The 23,234-nt window shown below is 45.7% G+C and overlaps 1 protein-coding gene and 1 long non-coding RNA gene across 10 annotated transcripts in view; one reads left to right on the forward strand and one right to left on the reverse strand.

Moving 5' to 3' along the window:
* The window catches only part of ESRRB (estrogen related receptor beta), a 137,231-nt gene extending 125,531 nt beyond the window's left edge, over window positions 1–11,700 (forward strand). For all 9 annotated transcript variants that reach the window (XM_061463652.1, XM_061463648.1, XM_061463651.1 and 6 more), the window contains 2 exons: window positions 3,385–3,654; window positions 10,163–11,700. In XM_061463652.1, coding sequence (XP_061319636.1) covers window positions 3,385–3,654; window positions 10,163–10,407 — 515 coding nt within the window. In that variant the 3' untranslated portion in view covers window positions 10,408–11,700. The remainder of the gene's footprint in view (window positions 1–3,384; window positions 3,655–10,162) is intronic.
* Window positions 11,701–18,075: 6,375 nt separating this feature from the next.
* The window catches only part of LOC133274444 (uncharacterized), a 90,278-nt gene continuing 85,119 nt past the window's right edge, over window positions 18,076–23,234 (reverse strand). Inside the window, exon 3 of the long non-coding RNA XR_009745148.1 lies at window positions 18,076–21,761. This is a non-coding gene — a long non-coding RNA (uncharacterized LOC133274444). The remainder of the gene's footprint in view (window positions 21,762–23,234) is intronic.

A 23,234-nucleotide genomic window follows, 5' to 3' on the forward strand; every position in this document is an offset into this window, starting at 1 on the left:
ACTAGCACAGAATGAAATATGGCAAGTGGAGTGACAGCAGCTGTGTCTGGAGTGGCCTCAGATCCTATAATTACATCTCCCTTTATTACCTCTGCTAATGGCCCTCCAGGATGACAGAAATGATAATAAATTAACAGATTATGAACTCCACTTGCCACAAATTATGTGACTTTTTTTTTTTTTTTAATTCTGTGAGCTCCCACTGCCAAACCACGGGAATAAAAAAAAGAAAAAAAGAAAAAAGACAAAAAATAAAACCCCTGAATGTCACATCAGCTATTGCAAATAAAGCAGCTCTTCTCAAACTGGCAAGGAGGGAAACATGCGTGCAGCTCTCTGCTAGATACAGAGTCTCTTCTTTTTGGGAGCCTAGGGATGGCAGTGGAGCATTCGTCACCTTTCAGGATCACACCTAAGAAAAGCAGCAAGAAACAGATCACTGAGGACACTTTCTGGATGCTGTGCCATCAAACAGCTTGGGAATGCAATGGATTTTATCAGTCCCTGGAAGCTGTAAGATGGTGCAGCATTTGAGTTTCACTAGAGGTTCTCCAGTCTTATAAACCTGTAATAGCAAGCCAGTGGTTTTGGCCAGGTGAAATTAGCATTTACCTTTCCTGATGTCGAGATTCTTAGTGTGGAAGACTCCAGGTTGTATGGTCTTCCCTTGTCTGTGCTGACTGCAATGATACGGGCACAGTTCTCCAGCCCTTGCATTCTACATGTGTAAACACTGGAGGAAAAGGGTCCCGATTCTGTCAGATGTTTCCAGTCAAGGCTTGGCACTGCAGCGCTCCCTCCTTCATGCCCTCCTGCTGGAGCTGGAGTCCTTGGCTACCTGGGAGTGCTTCTGGCAAAGGGCTTTCCCAGGTGGGTAGGGCAACTGCAGCTGGCTCTTCTGTTCTCCCTGGCACAGGACAAAGCATGGTCTTTCTTCTGCAGTTCCCACCTACCGTAGCTGCCTCTGGGAAAGAGTGATTAACAGAGATGCTACTGCGAGGGTTAAATACATTTTCCTACTTTATTCTCTAGCAGATAAAGTGTCAGCCATGTCTGTCGTGGATCTTCTCACTCTATACTACATGACTGTTTCTCAATCTTTAACAAATTTTATTGGCAGAGTGCAGGGAGGCGATGGCATAACCCCTTTTGTAATCCAGATGGGGAATGAAGATGCAGAAAGGCCACGTGACTGACCCAGAAACTGGACTTCAAGCAGCAGTGTAAATGCTGGGCTGTTCTGCACGGTCAGAGCTAGGAGAAGGGTGACCAAAGAAGAGATTCCAGGTGCTGGAGAGTGACAGTGGCTGTGCACAGCACCACTCACCCTGTCTCAGGGCTGATTTTATCAGTTCCCTTCTGCAACGAGAAGACCTAGGGAGACAGAATCCCAAGCCTTTGAGCTGTGTCAGCCTACACTTGGACTTAGTCAGGAGGGCTACATTCAGGAGCAGCACATACCAGCTCCAGGAGGTAAGGGGCAGAAAGGCAAGGCAAAGGACAAGGCACCCCTGAAGTATTCACAGTCTGAGTAAGGTGTGGTATTCACCAGGTGTAGGACTACATGGAGCACCGGCTGTGCTGTACAAGGATCAGTCTTACAGCCATGGAGCTGGATTTGCGTCTCTTCTCCCTAGGAGCCTGGACTCCTCTTTAGCTGTTCCCTCTGGCTCTCCCCCCCCAATGGTTTATTGATTCTTCCCTCCCACCTACTGCTCCCCTCAGACCTTGCACACACAACACGTGACAGCTGATTGGTATCTGTTAATTAATGTGGCCTGGGGCCTCTTTTCTATTCAGTGGCCTGATAAGGGAAATTGGATGTCCAAGGGCTGCCAGGCCATTATCACCCTTTGCTTCCCCTGGCAACACAAACACAAAACATGGCGTAGTGATAAATAAATACCACTAACCCACCCTTCTGCCTTCCCTTCCCCAGCTGAGATAGCGAAGATAGAAAAAAAAACCCACAGTTGGTCAATATAGCAATCATCAGCTCTTTTGTTAATTGCCAACTTGATAACAAGAGACATCAAATGATCATCATGGTGGCTGGCTATGAAGGCCCTGATGCGATGCGGGGCCAAGAACTGTGAGCAGGGAGGGCTGTGGGATGAAGGAGTCCTGCTGAGTCTAGCACACAGACAGTGGGGCTGGGAGGCTCCTGCACAGGGGCTAATGAGTGTGCAGGCCTCTTGGTGAGCCCTGAGGCTCCCCCTGGGGAGAAAACTGGCAGGGGAGGTTGGTGGAACATCTCCCCCCCTCCTTCCACAGCTGAGGGGTGCCTGGTGGTCCTCTTCTCTCACAGCCCTGGGAATCTTTAGATAAAAGGAGCTGCCAAAAGGTGCAGTCCCTGCCTGTCAGTGGTGGGCAGGAGCTGCCTAGATGGGACGAACACACTGTGCTTGAAATCCCTCTCTGTAATGGCTATGGCACAATGCCCATCTCCCAGGATCTTTCATGGTCTGGCCTGCAAGGGTACCTGGTACATAGGATGTAACAGCTTGCTTTCCCACACACTTTATCTTTTTACCCCTGAAGGCAGACAGTGCCCTTGTGTTTCGGCCTCTCCACTTTCTCAAGTGGGCACTGGGGCTGTCAGGGTCTGTCTTGAGATTGTGCTTGCTCTCTCTGTACTTGAGAAGAAAGACTTGCTTCACTGCTGGGTGCTGATTCTGTTGCTGCCAGGTTTATTAGGTCCTTGTATGGCACCATAAAGATATTTTCGACACTGGGTAAGATGGTTGTCTGTGATGTGCAGAAAGCTGATGGCGTGGAGCTCAGGGAGTGATGAGGAATAGAAAAAGTTTTTGCTTACGGATTGAATACATTCCAGTGCTCTGTTGTGGCAGGACCTTCTCTCACGTTGACCAAATGAGAGATTGTGGTATGCTTGTAATTAAAGCCTTTGTCATTCCCTCCTATCCCATCAGAAGCCTCTGTCATTCCCTCCTACCCCATCGGAAGCCCTCTTTTCTGCCGTGTGTAGCTGTTTTCTGCTCTTTGGTCAGCTGGGGCAGATTAAATAGGCTGCGGTACAAAACCACAGAGGAACAGTGAGCAGGACGATGTGGTACAAAACAGTTGCTGCTATAAAAGAAGCAGAGATGATTGAAAAGAGGTTGTCGTTAACCTTGGGTTGCCATAAACAGTCTGATCATCAGAACTCTTGTGGGTGGGCATAGGAGCAAAGAGAAGAGTAAGTTCCATGTGTGCTGATTGCCACAGAGACAGGGTCACTTTAATAATCTTTTATAAATTATTTTTGACAGCAGCAGGAGAGTGCTTGGGATGAATCCCAGGGAAACTAAGGACCCCAGGCTCCTTGAGGCTCTGCTTCATACCCATTTGTCTGTGTTTGTCCTTTGTCCTTTGCCCTCTCAGGGTTCTCCAACCTCTCCCTTGGGGACCAGATGAGCCTCCTGCAGAGCGCCTGGATGGAAATCCTCATCCTGGGCATTGTGTACCGTTCCCTGCCATATGAAGACAAACTTGTCTATGCTGAGGACTACATCATGGATGAAGAGCACTCTCGCCTGACGGGGCTGCTGGAGCTTTACCTGGCCATCCTACAGCTGGTGCGCCGCTACAAGAAGCTCAAGGTGGAAAAGGAGGAGTTTGTCACACTCAAAGCTCTGGCCCTTGCCAACTCAGGTACAGCCCCAGCCCAGTCACCGTTACAATCAGGGAGTCAAGGCCCACACTGTTATCTAGCCTGGGAGGAAACTAGAGACTGCTGCTCGAGACTGTGCTCTGCCTGTGTCATGCAACATCCTCAAAGCTCCTCTCTGTCCACAGAGCAGGACCTAAGCTGGAGAGCAGAGAGAAATTAGGCTTATTGCTGCTAGAGCCTAAACTGTGCTCTGGCTCTGTATTAGAGAGTGGAAATCATGGGGTGGCTGCTGGTTTCTGGCAGTAAAAGAAAGCCTGTGAAGCCTTTCTCCACTAGTGAGCTGATTCCAGTGCCATGAGCTCAGAAAAGGGGATGTAGGATGCCCCTGCATCCACTTCAGTAGTGTTCAGTTGGTCAGCTACAGCAAACAGGGAAACCTTGGTCCCAGTTTCGAATCCCACAAAAAGCTGTGGGATTTGGGCTCCCCAGTCCTGTCCTAGAAATGTTCAGTGACCACAGACACTGAATCTCCCTTAAACTGGGAGACAGCATGGATCTGGATGGTAGAGCATAAGCCTATGTTGCCTGTTCTGTTTCCTCTTGTGAAGAGGATGAGAAAGGCCAGGGCTCTCCACCGAGTGCCCTCCATCTCAGTCTGGGGAGGGCTGCAGCTCTCAATCTAGCAGGCTGTAGGGGAGACAAGAGGTGCTGGGTACTGCACTGCTGTCGCGCAAAGCCAGATAGCTATTTGCTCAGGATTCCCTTCCAAAAGGGAAACTGCTAAAGCTACTGTGTGACGAGGGCTCCCTCTACATCCCTTGAGTCTCATTGTCTCGCATCAGATCTTTCAAACTGCATCATGCAGGTCACAGAATTCACCCTTGCAGCCCAGCAGTGAATCCAGTATCTGTGTTGACTAAAGTCACCTTCCAGAAACACACCCCGTGTGAAGCTGAAGGGATTAGAAGAGGGGGAATCTCCATCTTTCATGGTAGCTCACTCTAAGAATTAATAGTTTTCTCAGTTAAAAAAAAAAAACAACAACACACAATTCCCCCCCCCCAAAAACCCACAGCAAAAAAAAAAAAAAAAGATTCCTTGGCACCATATTTTTAATGTCACTTTGCCTGAGTTCACCTTCTAGATACTGGTCTTTGTTGAGCTGTGTGCTGTGACCCCCAGGTCTTCTTCCACCTGACTGCTTGACTCGATAAAGTTGCAGTTCCATAGACACATTCCTTGGCTATAGATACATTACTGCAAGTGTAAGCAAGTGGTCCAGAGTGTGTGCGGCTGCCCTATCCCTACTGTTTTACACCATCCTGATCCTCTTTGCCATCCATACATCTTAGCAGCAGCAATTTAAAAGAAAAAAGAAATTACTTACTACTCATTGATAAAAATGTTGAGTGGCATCTGTTTCTTTCACTGACCCCGTGGATTTCCACTAGAAAACTCCTCCTTCAGGGGTGATTCACCACTGATAGCTACTTTGAGATCTGTCATCTAGCCAGTTACTAATCAATTGAAAGTGTGCTTTATTGATACTGCATAGTGCTAATTTTTTAATGAGAATGCCCTGTGGTGCTAAGCCAAGTGCCTTATAAAAGCCTAAGTCTATTACAGCTATGAAGTTAACTTTATCAACCAAACTTGTAATCTCATCAGAGAATGAAAACGTGTTTGTCTGACAAGACCTGTATTCCAAAGTATCGTGTTGACTGTCAGTAGAATCACAGAATCATTCAGAATCATAGAATCACTGAAGTTGGAAAAGACCCTTAAGATCATTGAGTCCATCCATTAACTTAGCACTGCCATGTCTGCCACTAAATCATGTCCCTAAGTGCATGCCACATCTCTGTGTCTTTTAAATGCCATTTTATAAGTCTTAATCAAACGTCTGTCTTTTTTTTTTTCTTTATGTTGCCCTGGTTCACATCAGGCTAGCATGGAAATCATCAGGTAATACCTAGGAGAATACATACATCATTAGAACTTTTCCAGTCATCTTGAATTGCTTGAAAATACCAAAACTTGTAAATCATTAATCTGCCCTATCTGGGCCTCAGCCAGCAAGTTTAGAACTCTTCAAGCCAAGTTATCCAGCTCTGCTGATTTCTGTGAAGTTTGTACCTAACAGATGTCTAAATCTTCTTGTATATAGGACAGACTAAGAAGTCTTAATAATTTTCATACAGCATTGCTACATAATGCTGCTTTTTTTCTAAATGGGACAGACATCCTCACTGAGGACTTCTGTCTCCTTTGCACTGCTGTTAACAGTTTAATCATCTCCAGGTGAAAAGAGCCACCCTACAAATGGTCATTTTTCTTCTATTTCTTAAGTATTTATAAAACTTCTTTATTGTCCTTAGCCCTCCAGCCATGGATTTTCCTCCAATGTCCTTCACTTCCCTTATCGATTTTCTATACTTCATAAATTCTGATCCATATGAATTGCTATCTAGTTCCCTTTTTCAGTTTCTTATATATTGCTTTTTTAGCTCTAATTGCTGCCTTCACTTTGCCACTGAACCAGGATGGGCAGATGGCCAAGGCTGGCCTCTCTTTGTGGGATGGTAGCTTGTGGTGATGTAATCAACTCCTGTTAAAGGATCTGCCTCCTGTCTAACAGGAAGGTCACAGAATTAAACAGGGAGAAGGACTCCTCAGAGAGGCTGAAGTGCTAAGGTAGTGGTTGTGACAGGATGACAGGGTAAGTAAGTGCCACACCAGGGCATTTATCTGGCCCATGCTAAGGGCAGAGATGCTGCAGAACCTGAGCCTTGGTACTGTCATGTCCTTCACAGTGCAATAGTAGCACTGTCTGCTGATGTTGCTCACTGTGCTTTCAGGATTAAACCTAGGGTAAACCTTAAAGGACAGTCTGTATTGGGAGTGGAGAAACACTAAGCAAAGACAGACCAGAACAACCAACATTTGTCAAGTGGTTTGGGGTTCTCCTTCCAGCACTGTGGAAGTAAAGTAGCCAAGGTAATGGTTAGGAGGCACAGGACAATGCATGTTCTCAACTGGATGAGAAAAGCCATTCTGACTTGACTGGTTTCTCCTAGTGCATCTGTGTAGGAGTATAATCCACAAAAATCCTGCTTTGTTCCTGCTTTGTTATTTGTATTGAAACATATGAAAGTAAAGCACAAGATCTCATTTTTCACGTAATTAAAGCCTCTCACAACACACACATAAGGGAGCTAGAATAGAGCAAGTGTATTTTTCTAATGTAGCTGTCACATTCAGCCTTCACATTCTTTTAAAATAAGTTATTTTTTTTACCATGTTTTTGACATGGAGTACACTTGCAGAGCCTGCATGTATGTGCTTGCATGCAAACAGCTAATTCCTAAAACAGTAGGAATGGAATGCAGACTACCTCTCAGCTCCCTTGGGTCAGACACACAGTTTAAAGCTGATCACTTACATTAGCACCTGTGCTGCCTAGACCTCCTTTCTGTCTTGCCTCCTATATAAATTCCTGAATTTCCCTTATCCCTGCTGGGTGTAATTGCTCATGCTTCTAGGGACTTTCCTCTCTTCCATGCAGCCCTGTGTGTATTGACCCTTTGTTTCTAGGAATTAAAACAAATGAAAACAGAAGTGGGAGCTTACTTGCTCTTTGCTAGAGGAGAAGCTGACAATAGGCTGACCTTGCCAGAGCTGTGGCTGATCTCCGAGTCCTCAGTGTAATGCACCAAGGACACACCTGCTGGGACACGCAAAGATAATTCAGATGACCTCTGTCTTTAGTAAGTGCATTTTAGAGAGCTGAGAAATGAATTGTTAATGCCCAGACAAGCAGGCAAGTCCCAACAATATGATCACACAATTTTTTGACAGAGTAGGGGTGCTATATAAACTGTTACCCTTCAGAGCCAGCAGTCCCTTCCTAGGCATTCCAAGGTCCTTTTTCTTCATGAAACAAATTGATCAACCTGTGTATTGAAGAGCCCTCCAGGTTAGCATACAGCACATGTTCATTTAAGGAAATCCCATACCGGCCAAATGTTATTTCCCTTTTTTTTCCCCATGTATTTAAATTCTGAGATGGAGGGAGCAAGATCTGGATCTAGCAAGGGGATATGTAGCAAATTCTGTACTAACAGGTCCTGCAACATCCTGGCTCCTCCTGCTCCAGCCAGAAGCTGCAAGAAAAAGAGTTAGGTGAGGAGGCAGTGAGCCTTGTCCATCTCACACCTGCCCTGTACCCCATGTCAGCAGTGTTGGAGAGGGGCTCCTGACATGAAGCCTAACTTTTAGGCCAGCTGACCCTCAGGGACATAGTTGGGCAACCTCCTTCCACCTCAGTGCTCCACCAGCTGTAAAAATTCATAGCTATTGATTTTGTAATTAACAGTTTATCAATGCCATCGACACCAGCTCACTGGTGAATTGCAGGGAAATTAATCCTGCACTGGTATTTTTTGCAGTCAGCTGCTGATTCTGAGCTGCTTTCAGCAAAGAGGAGGGAAGTGGGGCAGGCTTTGATCTTTATTTTCCCAATTGCTCTCCCTGGGTACATTTAGTTATGTAGTGCTGTTAAGTCTCCTCACCTTACAGAAGTCAGGTGGCAGGAGGGATTCTCTTTGCCGTTCAGCTACATCAGTACCCAAAACCAGAGCACCCACTTGGACCTGAAGCTTGGCTCATTGCCAGGTGCTTCTAGCACCACTGGAATCTGCAAACTCTGATGGGCTGTGATTACTTTTTCCCCCACCTGGGAGGACATTAAACAGAAAGACTGGAGGATATTTCTCTCCAAGCTCCAGCTCTTGATACTTCCAGTCTCAAAAATTACCTTTGCAACTTGGCAGGAAACAGGTCCCACTCACTTCTCCTGGATGGTGCATGGAAATTTTCCAGAGATGCTACCTGGCTGGGAGAAGTTGCCAGACTGACTTGGCAACATGCTTCTCCCTCCCTACATTTCAGAATCAAGCTCTATGGCTAGCTCAGGCCACTGTGATGACCTGCTCTGAACTTCTTTGCCTGATCTCTTGAATACAAAAAGCAAATGCAGCAAGAACAATCCTTTCTTAGTAGGCTTCTTGGAAATACAACCCTTTAATATACTCTAATTAGTGCATTCTTTCTAAACAGCTTCTTAAACAGCTTTCTTGCTAGACATAATATTTTCCCAACTGTTGTAATGCTTTCTAAATTGTGCATGATAAATAGCATTTACTGTACATGTATGAAATTCACAGTATTTGTGTTGCACTCTCCATAGAGATGACACATATCTCTAGAGAGATTTTGATGCTTCGGCCAGCCTTCCTCTCTTTCACTGCTGTCACACTGAGGAGCCCATGTCCTCACATTTGTGTTGTGTGTGTGGCTGAGCCAGAGCACTGCTGCATTGCAAAGTCCAGCTGCAGTGGCAGACAGTGCACGTGCATGTGTGCTTGCCATGGTGGCCCTTTGCTGCTGCCTTTGGATTCATTGTCCCATGGCAGGAAACTTGATCAGTGCGTTCAGTATCAATTAAAAGTCTCTAAACAATGATGACAAGGCAGTAGTGTCTCCAGCTCTGTCAAGGTTGTAAGAAAGAAGCAAGTATCAGCGAGATGAAAAGGAAGAAAAGCTTCAGTGACAGTTAGCTTCTCTAATCTAGCCTCTGATCTTTGGTGCTGCCCTCTGTCACTCTGACTTACCTATGAGTTTAGCAACCTGTGTTCAACTTGGGTTTCCCAGTTCAAACCCAGACTGGCTCACCTTTGCCTCAGCGACACGCTAAGGAGCTGTGCTAGCCTTGCAAACCCTGCTTGCCCCTCCAGCAGCTTGAAGAAATCTAACTGGCAGCCTAAGGGAAGGGGCCTTGCAAGACGTGTGGGTTTCCTTCAGTGAAGCAGGAAGCTCCCTGAGCAGCTGCTGGCGGTCTTTGAAAACAGCAGCATATGCACAAAGGTGGGGCTGGCAACACCCTTGGGCACACTGGTTGTGACCTACTGGGGCTTTTCTGTCTTGCTGACACCCTGAGCAGCTGCACGGCAATTAGGCCGTTTAGACAGATGAAGCGCTATAGCAGTGTTAATTATTCTTAATGAGATTGCTCCCAAGAGGCAGCACAGCAGCTGCTGCCCCTTGCAGGGTGACTCTGCCCATAAGGAGCATGGAGGGCAAGTGAATGTGCAAGTCACAAAGGCCCCTGGCTGACCCCTGAACAGCTTTGGGGTAGCTGGCAAACTCAGCAGCATGCAGGGCACAATGTGTCACCTACCCCAGCAACCTTACTGTCCCTGCACTGCTGCAGCCAACTCGTTGGGCTGATGCCAAACATCACTGCAGCAGCACCAACACCTGTCAGCAAGGTGCATTTTTTTCCCCTTAAGAAACAAAACAAAGTACGCACACACCCAAAAAACCCTCAAACAAACAACAAAAAAATCCCACCACCCCAAACCCAAACCAAAACAACAGAAAAGAAAGAGAAGGAAAGAAAGCATCTTTAGCTCCAGGACCATAAAGGATTTCCTTTCTTGTTCCTCATGTCTGAGTTGTCTGTTTGCTGTCTTTTCTTCCACGCCGCAGATTCCATGCACATAGAGGACATGGATGCCGTGCAGAAACTCCAGGACCTTCTCCATGAAGCCCTGCAGGACTACGAGCTGAGTCAGCGCAACGAGGAGCCCCGGCGAGCGGGCAAGCTGCTCCTGACCTTGCCCCTCCTGCGGCAGACGGCCGCCAAAGCTGTGCAGCACTTCTACAGCATCAAACTTCAGGGCAAGGTTCCCATGCATAAACTCTTCCTAGAAATGTTAGAGGCAAAGGTCTGACAGCCCCAGCGCCAGCTGACAGTGGCCGGGGAACAAACAACTAGAAACAAAGATGCAGACAACGGAGCAGTCCAAACAGCAGCAGCAGTCACCGCCGGCTTTTATCTCCAGTCATTTATTATGGAAGAATTATTTAATGTCTATCTGCCAGCGTGACTGCAGAATCTCGTGTACAGAAGGGGGAAACTTTTAATCAGTCACCCGTTTCTCTTGTTTTTGTTTTTCTCTGTGGAAAGTACCAGAATATGCTCTTGCACTTGTTGAGGCGGTCATCTGGGCTCAGCCCCACTGAGCAGTGATGCTCTCGGCACTGTCCAGGCCGCCTGCTCCCCAGCTCCCTCCGCCTGTGCTTGAGGGGGAGTGGGAACAGAAGCAGGAAGAGAGGAAGAATAGAGTCAATATAAACATTATCTGCTGGTGTTGTGAGGGGTCAGATAGAAAGGGAAGCATCCAGGGTCCTTCTTTTTGTCACCTTTCTGACGCTTACATAGAGCAGATGCTCCTTTGGAGAAGAGCACTGCTGGAACTCTGCTGATCAAAATGGCTGCTCCCAGGCCACCCCTCTAGCAACAGCTAACACTTGTACATAGAGGCCCCACTTCTTACCGGGAAAGATGCTCCTAACTGTGTAAGATATTCTGCGACCTTGTACAGTGTGTCATTACGCCTGGCTACTCCCTCCCATGTACAATCCCTGCAGGCCCCTGAAGAGGTAGGATATATGTCCCTGAGAGAATTCAAGTCTGCTTTCCCAAATGGCAAGGAAAAAAGAGCCCTATATGATGCCTCAGAGCTGGGTTGACTTGATAATCTCTGCATCCTCTCCTATGTGGTGCTAACTACAATTCTTCTACACTTTTCACCCTATAGTGTATCAAACCTGCCTCTCCAGGTCAGCCGAGTGCCATTTCCCACTTCTTCCTTGTGGCAGAGAACACAAGGCTTTGTCTGCATGGTTACTGCCCAAGTATAAATGCACCCCAAAACAGAGCTTTCCTAGACCTCATTAAAGTGATAGCTTTTTGCCTCCACAGAGACTTAGGCTTATTGCCAAATGCTAGTTAGGAATCAAGGGCACTGCTTTTTTGAGGAGGCAGCTCTTGAGCCTGAGAGATTGCTTTTTTGTGGCAGTCTATGGAAATAAATTAGAGGGTGGCATGAAACCCCTGATATCCCAACTACTGTCTTCCCCTGCCTCATCCCATTATCCTCAACAGCAGCAAAAGAGCTAGCACAGATGATACCTGGGCCTGGTAAGAGGTTTTCTCGTTGATGGGAAAGCAAATACTTGACCTTAAGGTGGTGGGAGAATTGGGGGAATGTTTATTTACCTGTCTCATGTAACCAGGTTCCTGCTGTCTCCAAGCCCTGGTTTAGATTTGCTGCATTCCCAGTAGCCAGAGGGGAATGTGGGTGACTGCAAAACTGGCTGTTGGCATTCTCTAAGATTTTATTTTCGAGGTCACTTTAGTTTTGACCCAGCCTGAGCTGATGAAACCTGAATGTATTGTCTGTTTTGTGGTCAGTGGCATGGCAGTACCACTGAGAAAAAGCCTCTGATACACATTCGAGACACCACTAGCTTACTGCCTCTGTTACCCTCAAGCTTTCCTAGCTATCCCAGAAGAAAGATGGTGTGGCAGAGGAGTAGCTTGCCCCTGGCAGGAAGCCCTCCAAAGCAGGGTTGAGGCATGTGATCAGGGAGGCACTGGGTGCCTGTTTTCTTCTAGAGAACAGTGCGTTCCAGTAGGGCTGTCAGTGCTGCAGAACAGCACCCAGGCTAGCTCAGAGATGAGGGGCGCTAACTGATGCAGACCTTTCAGCTCTTGTAGCCTGGCGCTTGAGTTGGTTCAGTTCCACCTCCTTTGAGTTTTCCTACACTACACAATTGTAGCTACTTTTATTCAATTTGTACTCACTTGTTGAAGGAATTCAGTTTGCTTCAGGCACATTAGTAAACTGAGACCTAAGGAGCAGAAGGCACATGGGAGCTGCGTCTGCTTCCATGATCACAGCAGTAGCAATTATAGAGCTCCCTTATGCTTTGAACAGATACTTGTGTTTCTCTCCCCAGCTGCCTCTGCAAGGGAGCTGGTGAGAAAATGAGAGGCTTTTGGTTGCCTGTATCCATCTGTGACTGAGAGGGACCAAAACAAAATGCACGCCATCACTAGAGAGCCAGCTCGCTATGTGCTGCATTCTGGCAACAATTCTGACTCTGGCAAAAATGCTCTCACAAATGTGCTGGGTTGCACTATCACCTGTAAGTTTGACTCATTTGACCACTGTTGCTTCTCTGCCAAGTCCTACCCAGCTCGCCATCAGCCTACTGTGTCCTGACCTGCTGTGCAAAGACAGCTGTCCCAAAATAGAAGAAAAGATCCTAAAAAGCAATTCTTACTCTATTGGGCCCTGCCTGGAAAGGTCACATACTTACAAAGAAAAAAGGCTCTTCCAGCTTTGTTGTATTTGGCCCCAGGCCTGCTTTCCAGAATGCAGAGGGAGAACTACCTACTGATACCTACTAAATAATGATAATGAAGAGCTGCAGAGTTAGCTTCGAGCCCACAGAGAATGCTGGCTATTTAGACTAGGGCTGTGGCATGGAGGCAACTCCTGCCTTGGCAGAACAGTATGAAGATACCAAACACTTTTCTTTTTCCAGGACCTTCTTTCTCCAACACAGTTGCATAACCTTGGAGCCCTCCTGGATATCCCCCACTTCTTGAAGATAATATGCCTGGAAATGTTTTGCATTGCTTCTCAAATAGGATGGGAACTGAATCAGACAGTAATTATCACACATTAATCTCTTTAAGCAAGGAATGCAAACTCTCCCCCAGGAACTGGGACAGAAACATCTATTTAGATTTAACCCTTAAAAGTCTTGTACTATCTTAAATTGTGAACCAGGTCAGCTCTATTGGGCCCTTCCACCAGTGCAGGAATCATGCGTATCTCTTCACAGTTAGTTATTCTGATCTGCTGTGCATCACTAATACTATCACGCTGCCACAACTGAGGAGTATGTCCAGCTACGCAGCAAGCTGGGCTTGCAGAGGACAGGAACATTGTTGTGTAGTCCTATCAGTGAACTTAGAAGTAGGAAATGGGGTGTCAGCAAATGCTTTGGTCTTTGAATACTCACAGTCTCTTAATACCGGGGGTGTGGAAGTTGAGACATGAACTAGGAAATGGGTTGGTGTTCTTTATGCTGTTCATTTGTAATCTAGGAGTCACAGAGTCAGCACCATATAGCTGTCCTTCTTCATGGCGTAAAAGATAATGGAGCTTGAGCCTTGGGACATAAATGGGCTCTATGACTCAAAGCAAAGCAGAAGAGGTAAGTAAGCGTATCAGTAACAGCTAATAAGCACGAAGCCCATGTCCAGCAACTATGGTAAAGCACCCCCAGCCTCTGATTTGCATGTGCGGATAACAGAAACCGCATACCTGTCAGCTACTACAAAAGGCAATACTTCCCAAGTGACCAGCTCTTCTGTTTCGGGCACATTCTTCTCTGGGAACAGTGGTGTCTGGCCTGTAATGCAAACCAAATTTCATGGGGATCAATTAAAAGAAAAGGTACAATACCACACAGAATTAGGTTTCTGGGGAAACTTGGGCATTACACCTCGCGGCAAAACTGTGAAGCTACAAGAAATGCCCCCCAGTGATCAGACCCTTGCAGTATTGCTCGTGCTGGGGCGGGGGGTGTGTGTGTGTGTGTTCTTTTCTCTTTGCAAACTATGTCATCCTTTTTTTTAAAAAAAACCCTAGTACAAATAAATAAAACATGCTGCACCAGAAACATGTAAGCAGCTGTTAGAGGGGAAAGTCATTGAGAAAGACCCTAGAATGTAACTTGTTGAGCTTCTATTACCAATCGGAGCTGAGAAAAAAAGCTTCCACTTTGTATCCACAAGCTATAATCAATCATATGGCCAAAGGCCACTCTGTTGTTCTTGTGGCTGGGTTATGTGGAGAAGCCAGAGAAACAGAGGCTGTGAGAATGATGCAGAGAGTTATAGACAGTCAGTGAAGTAAAAAGTAAACCAGTATCTACTTAACTATTATCTGCTCCTAAAGGAAAAAGAGAAAAAGAAAAAAATGTTAAATAAATTGTATTCTTGTGGTACAGGTCATTTCAAACAAAACAGAAATAAAACACAGAATGTAAAAACTAACCCAGGCAGAGTAATGTTTATTGCGTTCAGGAGCTGCTCTGTTCTGTCCCTTGAGGTTCCCCCACCCCACGGAAGAGGCTGGGGTGGGAGAAGGCAGGATTTTGCATGCTGCAGTATGGGAGGAGAGCCCCAGCCTGCTCAGAAGCACTAATCTGGTGTTTGCCCATAGCCAGAAAACAAATTCTCAGCAAGCTCCTCCAATTTTGTAAGATAAGCATTGCTGGGAGCTCATCAGACAGGCATGTTGTTGTCAGCATCTGCCATGGACTGGTCTGTTTTTTCCACTCACCCATTTTCTCCCTACATTCTGCACTTCACTGGTGCAAGGAATAAAGATGAGCTAGTGATGAAAAAGCCTTGAAGTTGTTCCAGTGAAAAACAAAATTTCTAATCATAGAATAGACCACTGGCTGAAACCCAACAGTGACATCATGAGTGTTGCAAGTATTACAGCAGAATCCATTGCTTATAAAGCGGGTGCAAGTGCTGAAGTCATGGCATTTGCTTTGATGGTGGTCAAGCAATGCAGGAGAGCAAGCTCATATCTGCTTCAGAAAGCAGAAGAAACTCACTGTGGTAACTGGGGTAGAGACATGAGAAACAAGCACCCCAGGACTCTGACTTTTGAGCACGGACAGCGTCACCCCCCATGTAAGCACCACCATCTCCACGTCTCACTTTTAACCAACACTGAGGTCTTTTTTCCAGGCAGCGGCACTCATCAGGCAACCAAGAGGTGTCTCAGCCTGCCCTCAGGAGGCGATGGCTGTGAATTAGTGGTGGCCAGTAGGAAAGGCTGTGGGAGAGAAAAGAGCTTGAATGAAAAACCAAGATGAGCCACCACAGTAGGACTTTAGAGCAGACTTTACCTCAGTTAAATATAGCACAGGGACAGCCACTCTGTGGCTTTGCAAAGGGCAGCAGTTTTGACAAGTTTATGTGGCGCTGGAGCTACTGGTGTCACGAGATCAGCAAGGGCAGCCAGAGGACTGTGGTGAGCCCGGGCCCCACTGGTGTCTTCAAACACCGTTCATGGGACTTAAGGTTTCCTCAGTCCCTTAACTCTGAAGTAGCAGCTGTCTTCCTTACACATCCTGGGCACCCTTCTGCACTGCATAGGTTTTTCAAGGCTTTCCTTACATTCCTTACTATTGTTCACTCACTCACACTGGAAATAGAGGTGGGGGGTGTCCTGATAGTAAGCACACTGAGCATTGGGAGAAACTGAGGGCCACCTGAAATTTCTTCTTACAGAAAAGCTTCACAGGAAATTCTAGAAAAATACTCTGTTTTCTCCAGTCCAATTAGCTGAAGAGGGAAGGAGATTTCTTTACTAATCATAGGATCAACTACATTGGAAAAGACCTTTAAGAAGGATCATCAAGTCCAACCCTTATCCCAGAGTCCACCACTACACCGTGTCACTACGGGCCTCATCTACAGGTTTTTTAAATACTACCAGGGACAGTGAGTCCACCACTTCCCTGGGAAACCCATTTGGTGAAGAATTTTTTCCTAATATCCAGTATATTACAGCTGCATATATATATGTATATTATGTGTGTATATATATATATACACATAATATATATATGTATATACATATATACATACGTATATGTATATGAATTATTTTACATATATATATATATGCATGTAATATAATGGTGCAGCTTGAGACCATTACCTCTTGTCCTATCACTTCTTATCTGGGAGATCAGCCACCTCCTGGCTCCATCCTCCTTTCAGGTAGCTGTTGAGAGCAATAATGTCCCCCTTGAGCCCTCACTTCTCCAGACTAAATAACCCCAGTTCCCTCAGCCATTCCTCACCACACTTGTGCTCCAGACCCTTCACCAGCTTTGTTGCCCTTTTCTGGACCCACTCCAGATACCTCAGTATCTCTCTTGTAGTGAGGGGCCCAGAACTGACCACAGGATTCTGGTGCAGCCTCACCAATGCAAGTACAGGGGGATGATCACTGCCCTGGCCCTGCTGGCCACGCTATTGCTGATACAGGCCAGGAAGCTGTTGGCCTTCTTGGCTGCCTGGGAACAAGCTGTTCATGTTCAGCTCCCCCAGGTCCTTTTCTGATGAGCAGTTTTCCAGCCACTCTTCCTCAAGCCTGTAGCGTTGCATGGGATTATTGTGACCCAAAGGCAGGACCCAGCACTTTTTCTTGTTGAACCTAATCAATGCTGAGTTCTCTAAACACATTTCTCTCCCCCAAGATAAAGTCACGTTTAACTGCTGGGATATGTTCTTAAGCTCCAAATGCTAAAATGATTGCAGCAGTTGTCTGTGGCTACCTGAACATGAAATAAAATGAAAACCAAAAAGATTTTTCTCTTTCAGGCTAAGGTATCACAGAGGGAATCAAAGCAAACATTAGCTAATGTAGTGAAAACTTCAGTGTTCAACTTCCCAGTACCAGGAAGAGGAGAGGTTGTGCTGTGTGCCTGGCTTTCTTTTGGTTGATAAGAAAATGAACATGAGCCAGCTTCAGTGTGCGCTCGCAGCCCAGAAAGCCAACCATATCCTGGGCTGCATCAAAAGGAGCGTGACCAGCAGGTCAAAAGATGTGATCCTGCCCCTCTACTCTGCTCTCGTGAGACCTCACCTGGAGTACTGTGTGCAGTTCTGGTGTCCTCAACATAAAAAGGACATGGAACTGTTGGAACAAGTCCAGAGGAGGGCCACAAGGATGATCAGGGGACTGGAGCACCTCCTGTATGAAGATAGGCTGAGAAAGTTGGGGCTGTTCAGCCTGGAGAAGAAAAGGCTGCATGGAGACCTCATAGCAGCCTTCCAGTGTCTGAAGGGGGCCTATAGGGATGCTGGGGAGGGACTCTTCATTAGAGACTGTAGTGACAGGACAAGGGGTAAGAGGTTAAAACTTAAACAGGGGAAGTTTAGATTGGATATAAGGAAGAAATTCTTTACTGTGAGGGTGGTGAGGCACTGGAATGGGTTACCCAGGGAGGCTGTGAGTGCTCCATCCCTGGCAGTGTTCAAGATCAGGTTGGACAAAGCCTTGGGTGAGATGGTTTATTGTGAGGTGTCCCTGCCCATGGCAGGGGGGTTGGAACTAGATGTTCTTAAGGTCCTTTCCAACCCTAACTATTCTATCTATGATGATTCTTTACAAAGCCCTTCTGTGCCACTGCAATGACCTGAAATGACACTGTGGCAGAACCTGAACATCTCTGCACAGGGAGCAGGATTAGCCCTGCAGTGTGTTGGGGTGGCTGGAAGAGACAGAGACTGATAAGCAACTGTGAGGAGCTGGGTTTGTAAAGCACAAGGATGGTTCGGCAAAACACGACAACCCTGATCCAAAACATTGCTGCCAGCCATTCTCCAACAGCCTTTCTCCAAAAGAACTGCAGCCAGTGAGTCTTTACATTAGTGCTAGTCAACTCTGAGAGGCCCATCATGCTTCTGGTCCTTGTGTGCTTTCTTCCACAGGGCCTGAGAGGCTAGAAAAGTCTTCAGCTCTGAGAGTAGCATCAACCAAATAATTGTAAATAGGAGGCAAAATTGTAACTGGCCAAAGGCTCAAGCCATCTTTCATAAGAAAAACTGAGAAGACAACAGGTACCACTGATACATCGCGACTCAGTTGTCACTACTTCACCGAGCCCCTCGTAAATCTAAATAGCCACACGGTGACTGCAACCTTCCCTTGGCAGCACACACAGCACATGCAGAAACAGCTCTATTGCTTCAGACCACAGCCCCATTTAGGCCAGTGCTCCCTCTCTGTTAAAGTGGCTAGCAGCAGATGACCGGAGAGGAACATAAAAACAGGGCAAGGAGGTGTAAGTCTGCCAGTGATTTAAGGATCAAAGACTACCTGAGCTAGAGATGAGGCCTTTGCATTTAACAACCCCAATGATTTTTCTTACATTAATTTCTCCAGTCCCTTTTTTCAACCACAACAAGCATTCAGCTCCTGCAGCAATGAGTTTCATGGATCACTGCCCAAAAAAGTATCTCCTTTGCTTGTTCTGAACACGCCATCAAGCTCATCCTATTTATTTCATGCTCCTACAGTTTGTATTAGAAGACAAAACAAACAGTCCCCCGCTCACTTCTCTTTACCATTTACAGTCTTCTAGGTCTTTCAACTTCACTCACAGTCGTTTCTTTTCAGGGAAGAAGTATAGCTGCCAGATACTCCTTCCCTGGGTATACAATGCACCAATCAAAGTTAGGAAAATGTGACAATAAGGAAGGCAAATGGCTCCCTTCCACCACATGATCTTGATGCTTTAAAGACAAGTCAAAAACCTAGTACCAATCTAAGATACAGTGACAGATGTAGACCTCTCTTTCTGTAGCTATCGACACACAAACATACACACTCATTACATCTTGTAGTTCTGCATTCACAGCACTACTAGAGATCATATTTACCTTCAAAATAGCTTAGAAACAAGGTATTAGCCTTTTTAACCCATATTTTCCTAACAATAACAACAACAGCAGATTAGAATCCTTCCTTCTTTACATAGATGTGGCCTTTTCCCCAACAGATCATTTTTCTCCCTTTCATCCACCTGAAACAAACAGAGGAAACTAAAAAGGCACCTTGGCCTTTCTCTGATAATATTCCTTTTCTTATAACACAAAGGATTGTTCTAGAAAGAAAAGATTTTAAGGCATTCCTTGATGTATAAAATAAGAGATTTTTTTTAATGTATTACTTCCTATTACGCAATAAGAAACTGATTTCTGTTTAGAAATCCCAGCTTGCTTAATTCAGAAATACCAGGCTTTTCTAAATGATTAAAATCAGCACATTGACCATTCTAAAAAAGTCCCGGAATCAAGTGCATTATTTTGATGAATGAAATTACTTTACATCTTGTTCCCTGATTTCAAGAAACCAGCACTACATTTTCCATGAGCTTAATCATACACTCCTGACGTAACTGCAATTGTTGAATAATAAAAGGCAGGGCACTGATCAGAGAAGGAGAAGCCAGGACAAAGCAAACTGAGATCACTGCCTAAATTGGCAAGAATCAACACAAAACAAGGCTGCATTTAACAAATTGGTTAAATCACAGCACATAAGTCATGTTTTTGAGAGGGGTTAATTTACACTATGTGCTAATTAAGCCAAGTGAAATAAATACAGAAGTTATGAATGATCTCACTGAAGAGTGTTACATTTGGAAGGAAAACGATTTAACTGAAGCCAAAATTACAGTCACCTTCAATAATTACATTTCCAGCACCGTAAATTTTTTTCCATCACAACACTGCAAGTAATTCTGTATTAGCATTTACATTATTAAACTCCAGCACATTAACTAAACTGTTGTTTATAGTTTTTGTCAGTGGTTAATACTACTACAAATTGATGATCCTTTGGGTCAGTCCTAGGAAGCACAATTTCATCAGATATTTTTCAATCTAATGAACTCTTGTACCAAGCCTGGGGTAATCACTCATTTCTCCCAGTTGTTTTTGTCATTTCCCCCATTGTTTTTGTCATCACATCACGAAAGTACAGCAAAGTCTGAAGGGAGTGATACTTATGGGAAAAGCATTAGTGCAGGCATCAGCTTCTCAAGGCACTATCCCCCAGCTCTTCCACTGCCCTGAGCACTTCTAGCTCAGGCTCACTTTCTCTAGCTGCAGAAAATCCTACATTGCTGTTGCTGCTTTGCACATTTCTTTCCACTGTAGCTCCATGAGAGGAGGCCCCTACTCTGATCCAGTTTGTTGCCCTGTTTAATCTTTGATACATTTTTGCTCCTTCACTGCTGTGATAGTCTCTCTTTCTCCTGCCTCCTCCTCTTGTCGTGTTTCTGGCACATTGCCCTCTGGGTGGGGAGGCCACCGATGAGTATTCAGTCCCCTGTGGCTGCTGACCACACCGAGCTGCTCCAAGCCCCTTGCAGGATGGACTGTTCCAGCTCCCTTAAAAACCCCTGTCCCTGTGGGTAGCAGCCAGCTCACTGTTCTGCACACCTTCCACTTGGAAGGAGGGTCACCCCAGGTAACCGTGTTACTGTTTTTCATTGGTGGGGCTCTGCTAAGATGTCCTTTCCAGCCCTGCAAGTAATGCAGTGCCATAAAAGTGATGCTCACCAAACCAGGGGGAGGGCTACAGGACAGCTTTTGCAAAATGACTGCTCTGTGACTGCCATTCAGGCCAGGTTATCCTTCCCCTTCACGCTCAAGCTTATGTTTGCAGACAGGAATGAAGAACAGGCCTGAGACACAGTCCACAGGGTAGATCACGGCAGCTTGTGTGGCAGCTTTAGTTAATTAGACAAGCCATGCCAGACCAGCGAAATATCACGCTCACCTCAGGCTCAACTGCACAGTGCAGAAGAACCTCAATATCCTGCCTGCATAAGCCAGCAAGGCCATGTGGCAGGGGAGCACATAGCAACACGTGGTACTGCCAGTGCTGAGCTAGAACAGCTGCATTGTCCGGATGCTGCATGCACTTGGCAAAATAGTTATTAACACAAACTGAGTTACAGCAATTGCTTTTTCCATGGAACATGTCCACAAAAGTGGGAATCAACGGCTAATTCCGGAATTTGTGATTGCCCTATATGTCAGGATATGTTGCTGAGTTACTCCTGTCATCCCTCTGGACATTCTCACAAACAAAGACAGCAGTAGTCTACCTACAGCTGCCTGACACGTGTGTGTATTACTTGTCCCAATAGGAGGAATAAATAAATTACCCCCAAATTGTCAGTGAGATACCATGCTAAGTGCAAACGTTGTCACCTCCTTGGTACCAGGTTCCATACTTTGCTGATTATATTTATTCTCACACAGGTCATCACAGCAAATGCCCTTTTCACTGAGTCTGGCCCTATATGAACTGTTCATCTGGCAGAGAAGCATTACTCTTTTCAGAGATCAAAAGAGTCAAAGAACAGAAACTGCAACAGAAACTATCTATCTGGGCTATGTCTACGAGTAGTTGCAACTCAGCTGTGATATGCCAAGGGAGAGGGGCGAACCTGTGCTGGGACAATGCTTCACAAGGTGAGCAGAGCTGGCTAGATGTCCTTCACAAAAAGTGTCCTGGTGACTTCCCAGCCATGATTGAGAAATGAGATAATCATCTCTTCCATGAGCACTCATCAGATAACTAGCTACCCATTAGGTTGGGAACACGTAGTACCTCTGGAACAAAAAGAAGAGAAAAATATGATATAATGATAACACAAAAAGAACATTAAGCAGCATCTCTGTGCTTCAGACTTGGCTGAGGAGTCAAATACCCTTTACAGGTAACTTTATGCTTCACAGTTACTGCTACTAAGCACATTACAAAAATAATCGCTCTTCTGTTTCTCTTCTCCCTTCACAGTCCCCAACCTCCACTTCTTAACAGGAGTGGGGAGATGTGGGCATAATATTATTTCCCTGCCAGTCCACACCATAGGTACCACTTATTTCTCCTGGATCATTTCTCATGGCTAGAAAGGTTCCTGCCTGTGTGCCTAGATGTATTTTGAGCTTTCAAGGAGTAAAGACTGAGAGAAAAAGGGCAAGTATAAGAAAAAGAGTTTATGTAAGAAGTATAAGAAACCAAGTATATGATACAGTTTGTTCCTCAACTAGTTGGCATAGCTAGCTTTACTGCCTATTTCCCATTAGTCAGCCTGGCAGAAAACCATGACGAAGATTTTTGCCCTACCTTCACCGTCGGCCATTGCATCAGTGAGAGTGCACTGCACAGGTGGGAGGCCAATATGCTCCTGGCAAAGGAGGAAAGAAGCAACCATTAACAATTAGTGACACTAACATTAATGTCACCTTGTTCCTCACCCTAGCTCGCAATGTGACTACTCTGCTCCTTTGCTTCCTACAGTGAATCTTAGATGATTCCTCCTGATTTGCAAGTAGCCATAGTAAAGGAAAGGGGGTGGGGGGGGAAGACATAGTGAAAAGGAGGATGTGTCAATTCAGAGCTTCAGCATCAATGAAGCTGAAAACTTCCTGGAGACATCAATGAAGCTTAGATCAGACTCACATAGAGGAGGGGTGACAGGCAGCCATTTATGTGTTTTCACTGCATATTTCATACTTCCAGATGGGACAGTAATACTGTTTGGGATGAGAAAAGTCTGCCTGAACAAGGCAGGCAGAGCCCCGCACTCTTCAAAGCCAATAGAAAAGCTGAAAGGTATGTTTCCTATCAGCAAGAGATTTTTCATGCCCTCACCACATGCTCTGTTCTCTGGGAATCATCATCTCTTGGCTGAGAAGCAGAATTCAACCTATGCCCCTAAATCTGGGGTTTGATAGCTGGGAGCAAAGAATCCAAAGCAGAGGGAATAAGGGATGTTAGATTCAGGGTAAGAAACTTCTGGGTCTGCTTCCCAGCAGGAGGTACAGCAGCAAAAACTATGGTTGTCTTTGAAATGCAGCTCAACCTGTATGTGTTCCTTGTACTCTTTATGGAGAAGCGATGGCTGAAAGGGTCGCTGCAGCACACAGGAAAGTCTGTCTTGGAGAAGCCAGCCTTAAAGCAGGCCTTAAAGGCAAGTACTTACCCAGCTATCAAAAAAATAGCGCTTTTCTGTGCCAAACTGCACCAGAGAGAGACCTGCTGGAGACACCTCTCTCCTAGAACTGCCCTTACCAAGTAAT

This window comes from Pezoporus flaviventris, unplaced genomic scaffold (assembly GCF_033815535.1).
Source record: "Pezoporus flaviventris isolate CSIRO_AGI_PZ_B2104156 unplaced genomic scaffold, CSIRO_AGI_Pfla_v1 ptg000036l, whole genome shotgun sequence".
In the NCBI taxonomy this organism is placed as follows: domain Eukaryota; kingdom Metazoa; phylum Chordata; class Aves; order Psittaciformes; family Psittacidae; genus Pezoporus; species Pezoporus flaviventris.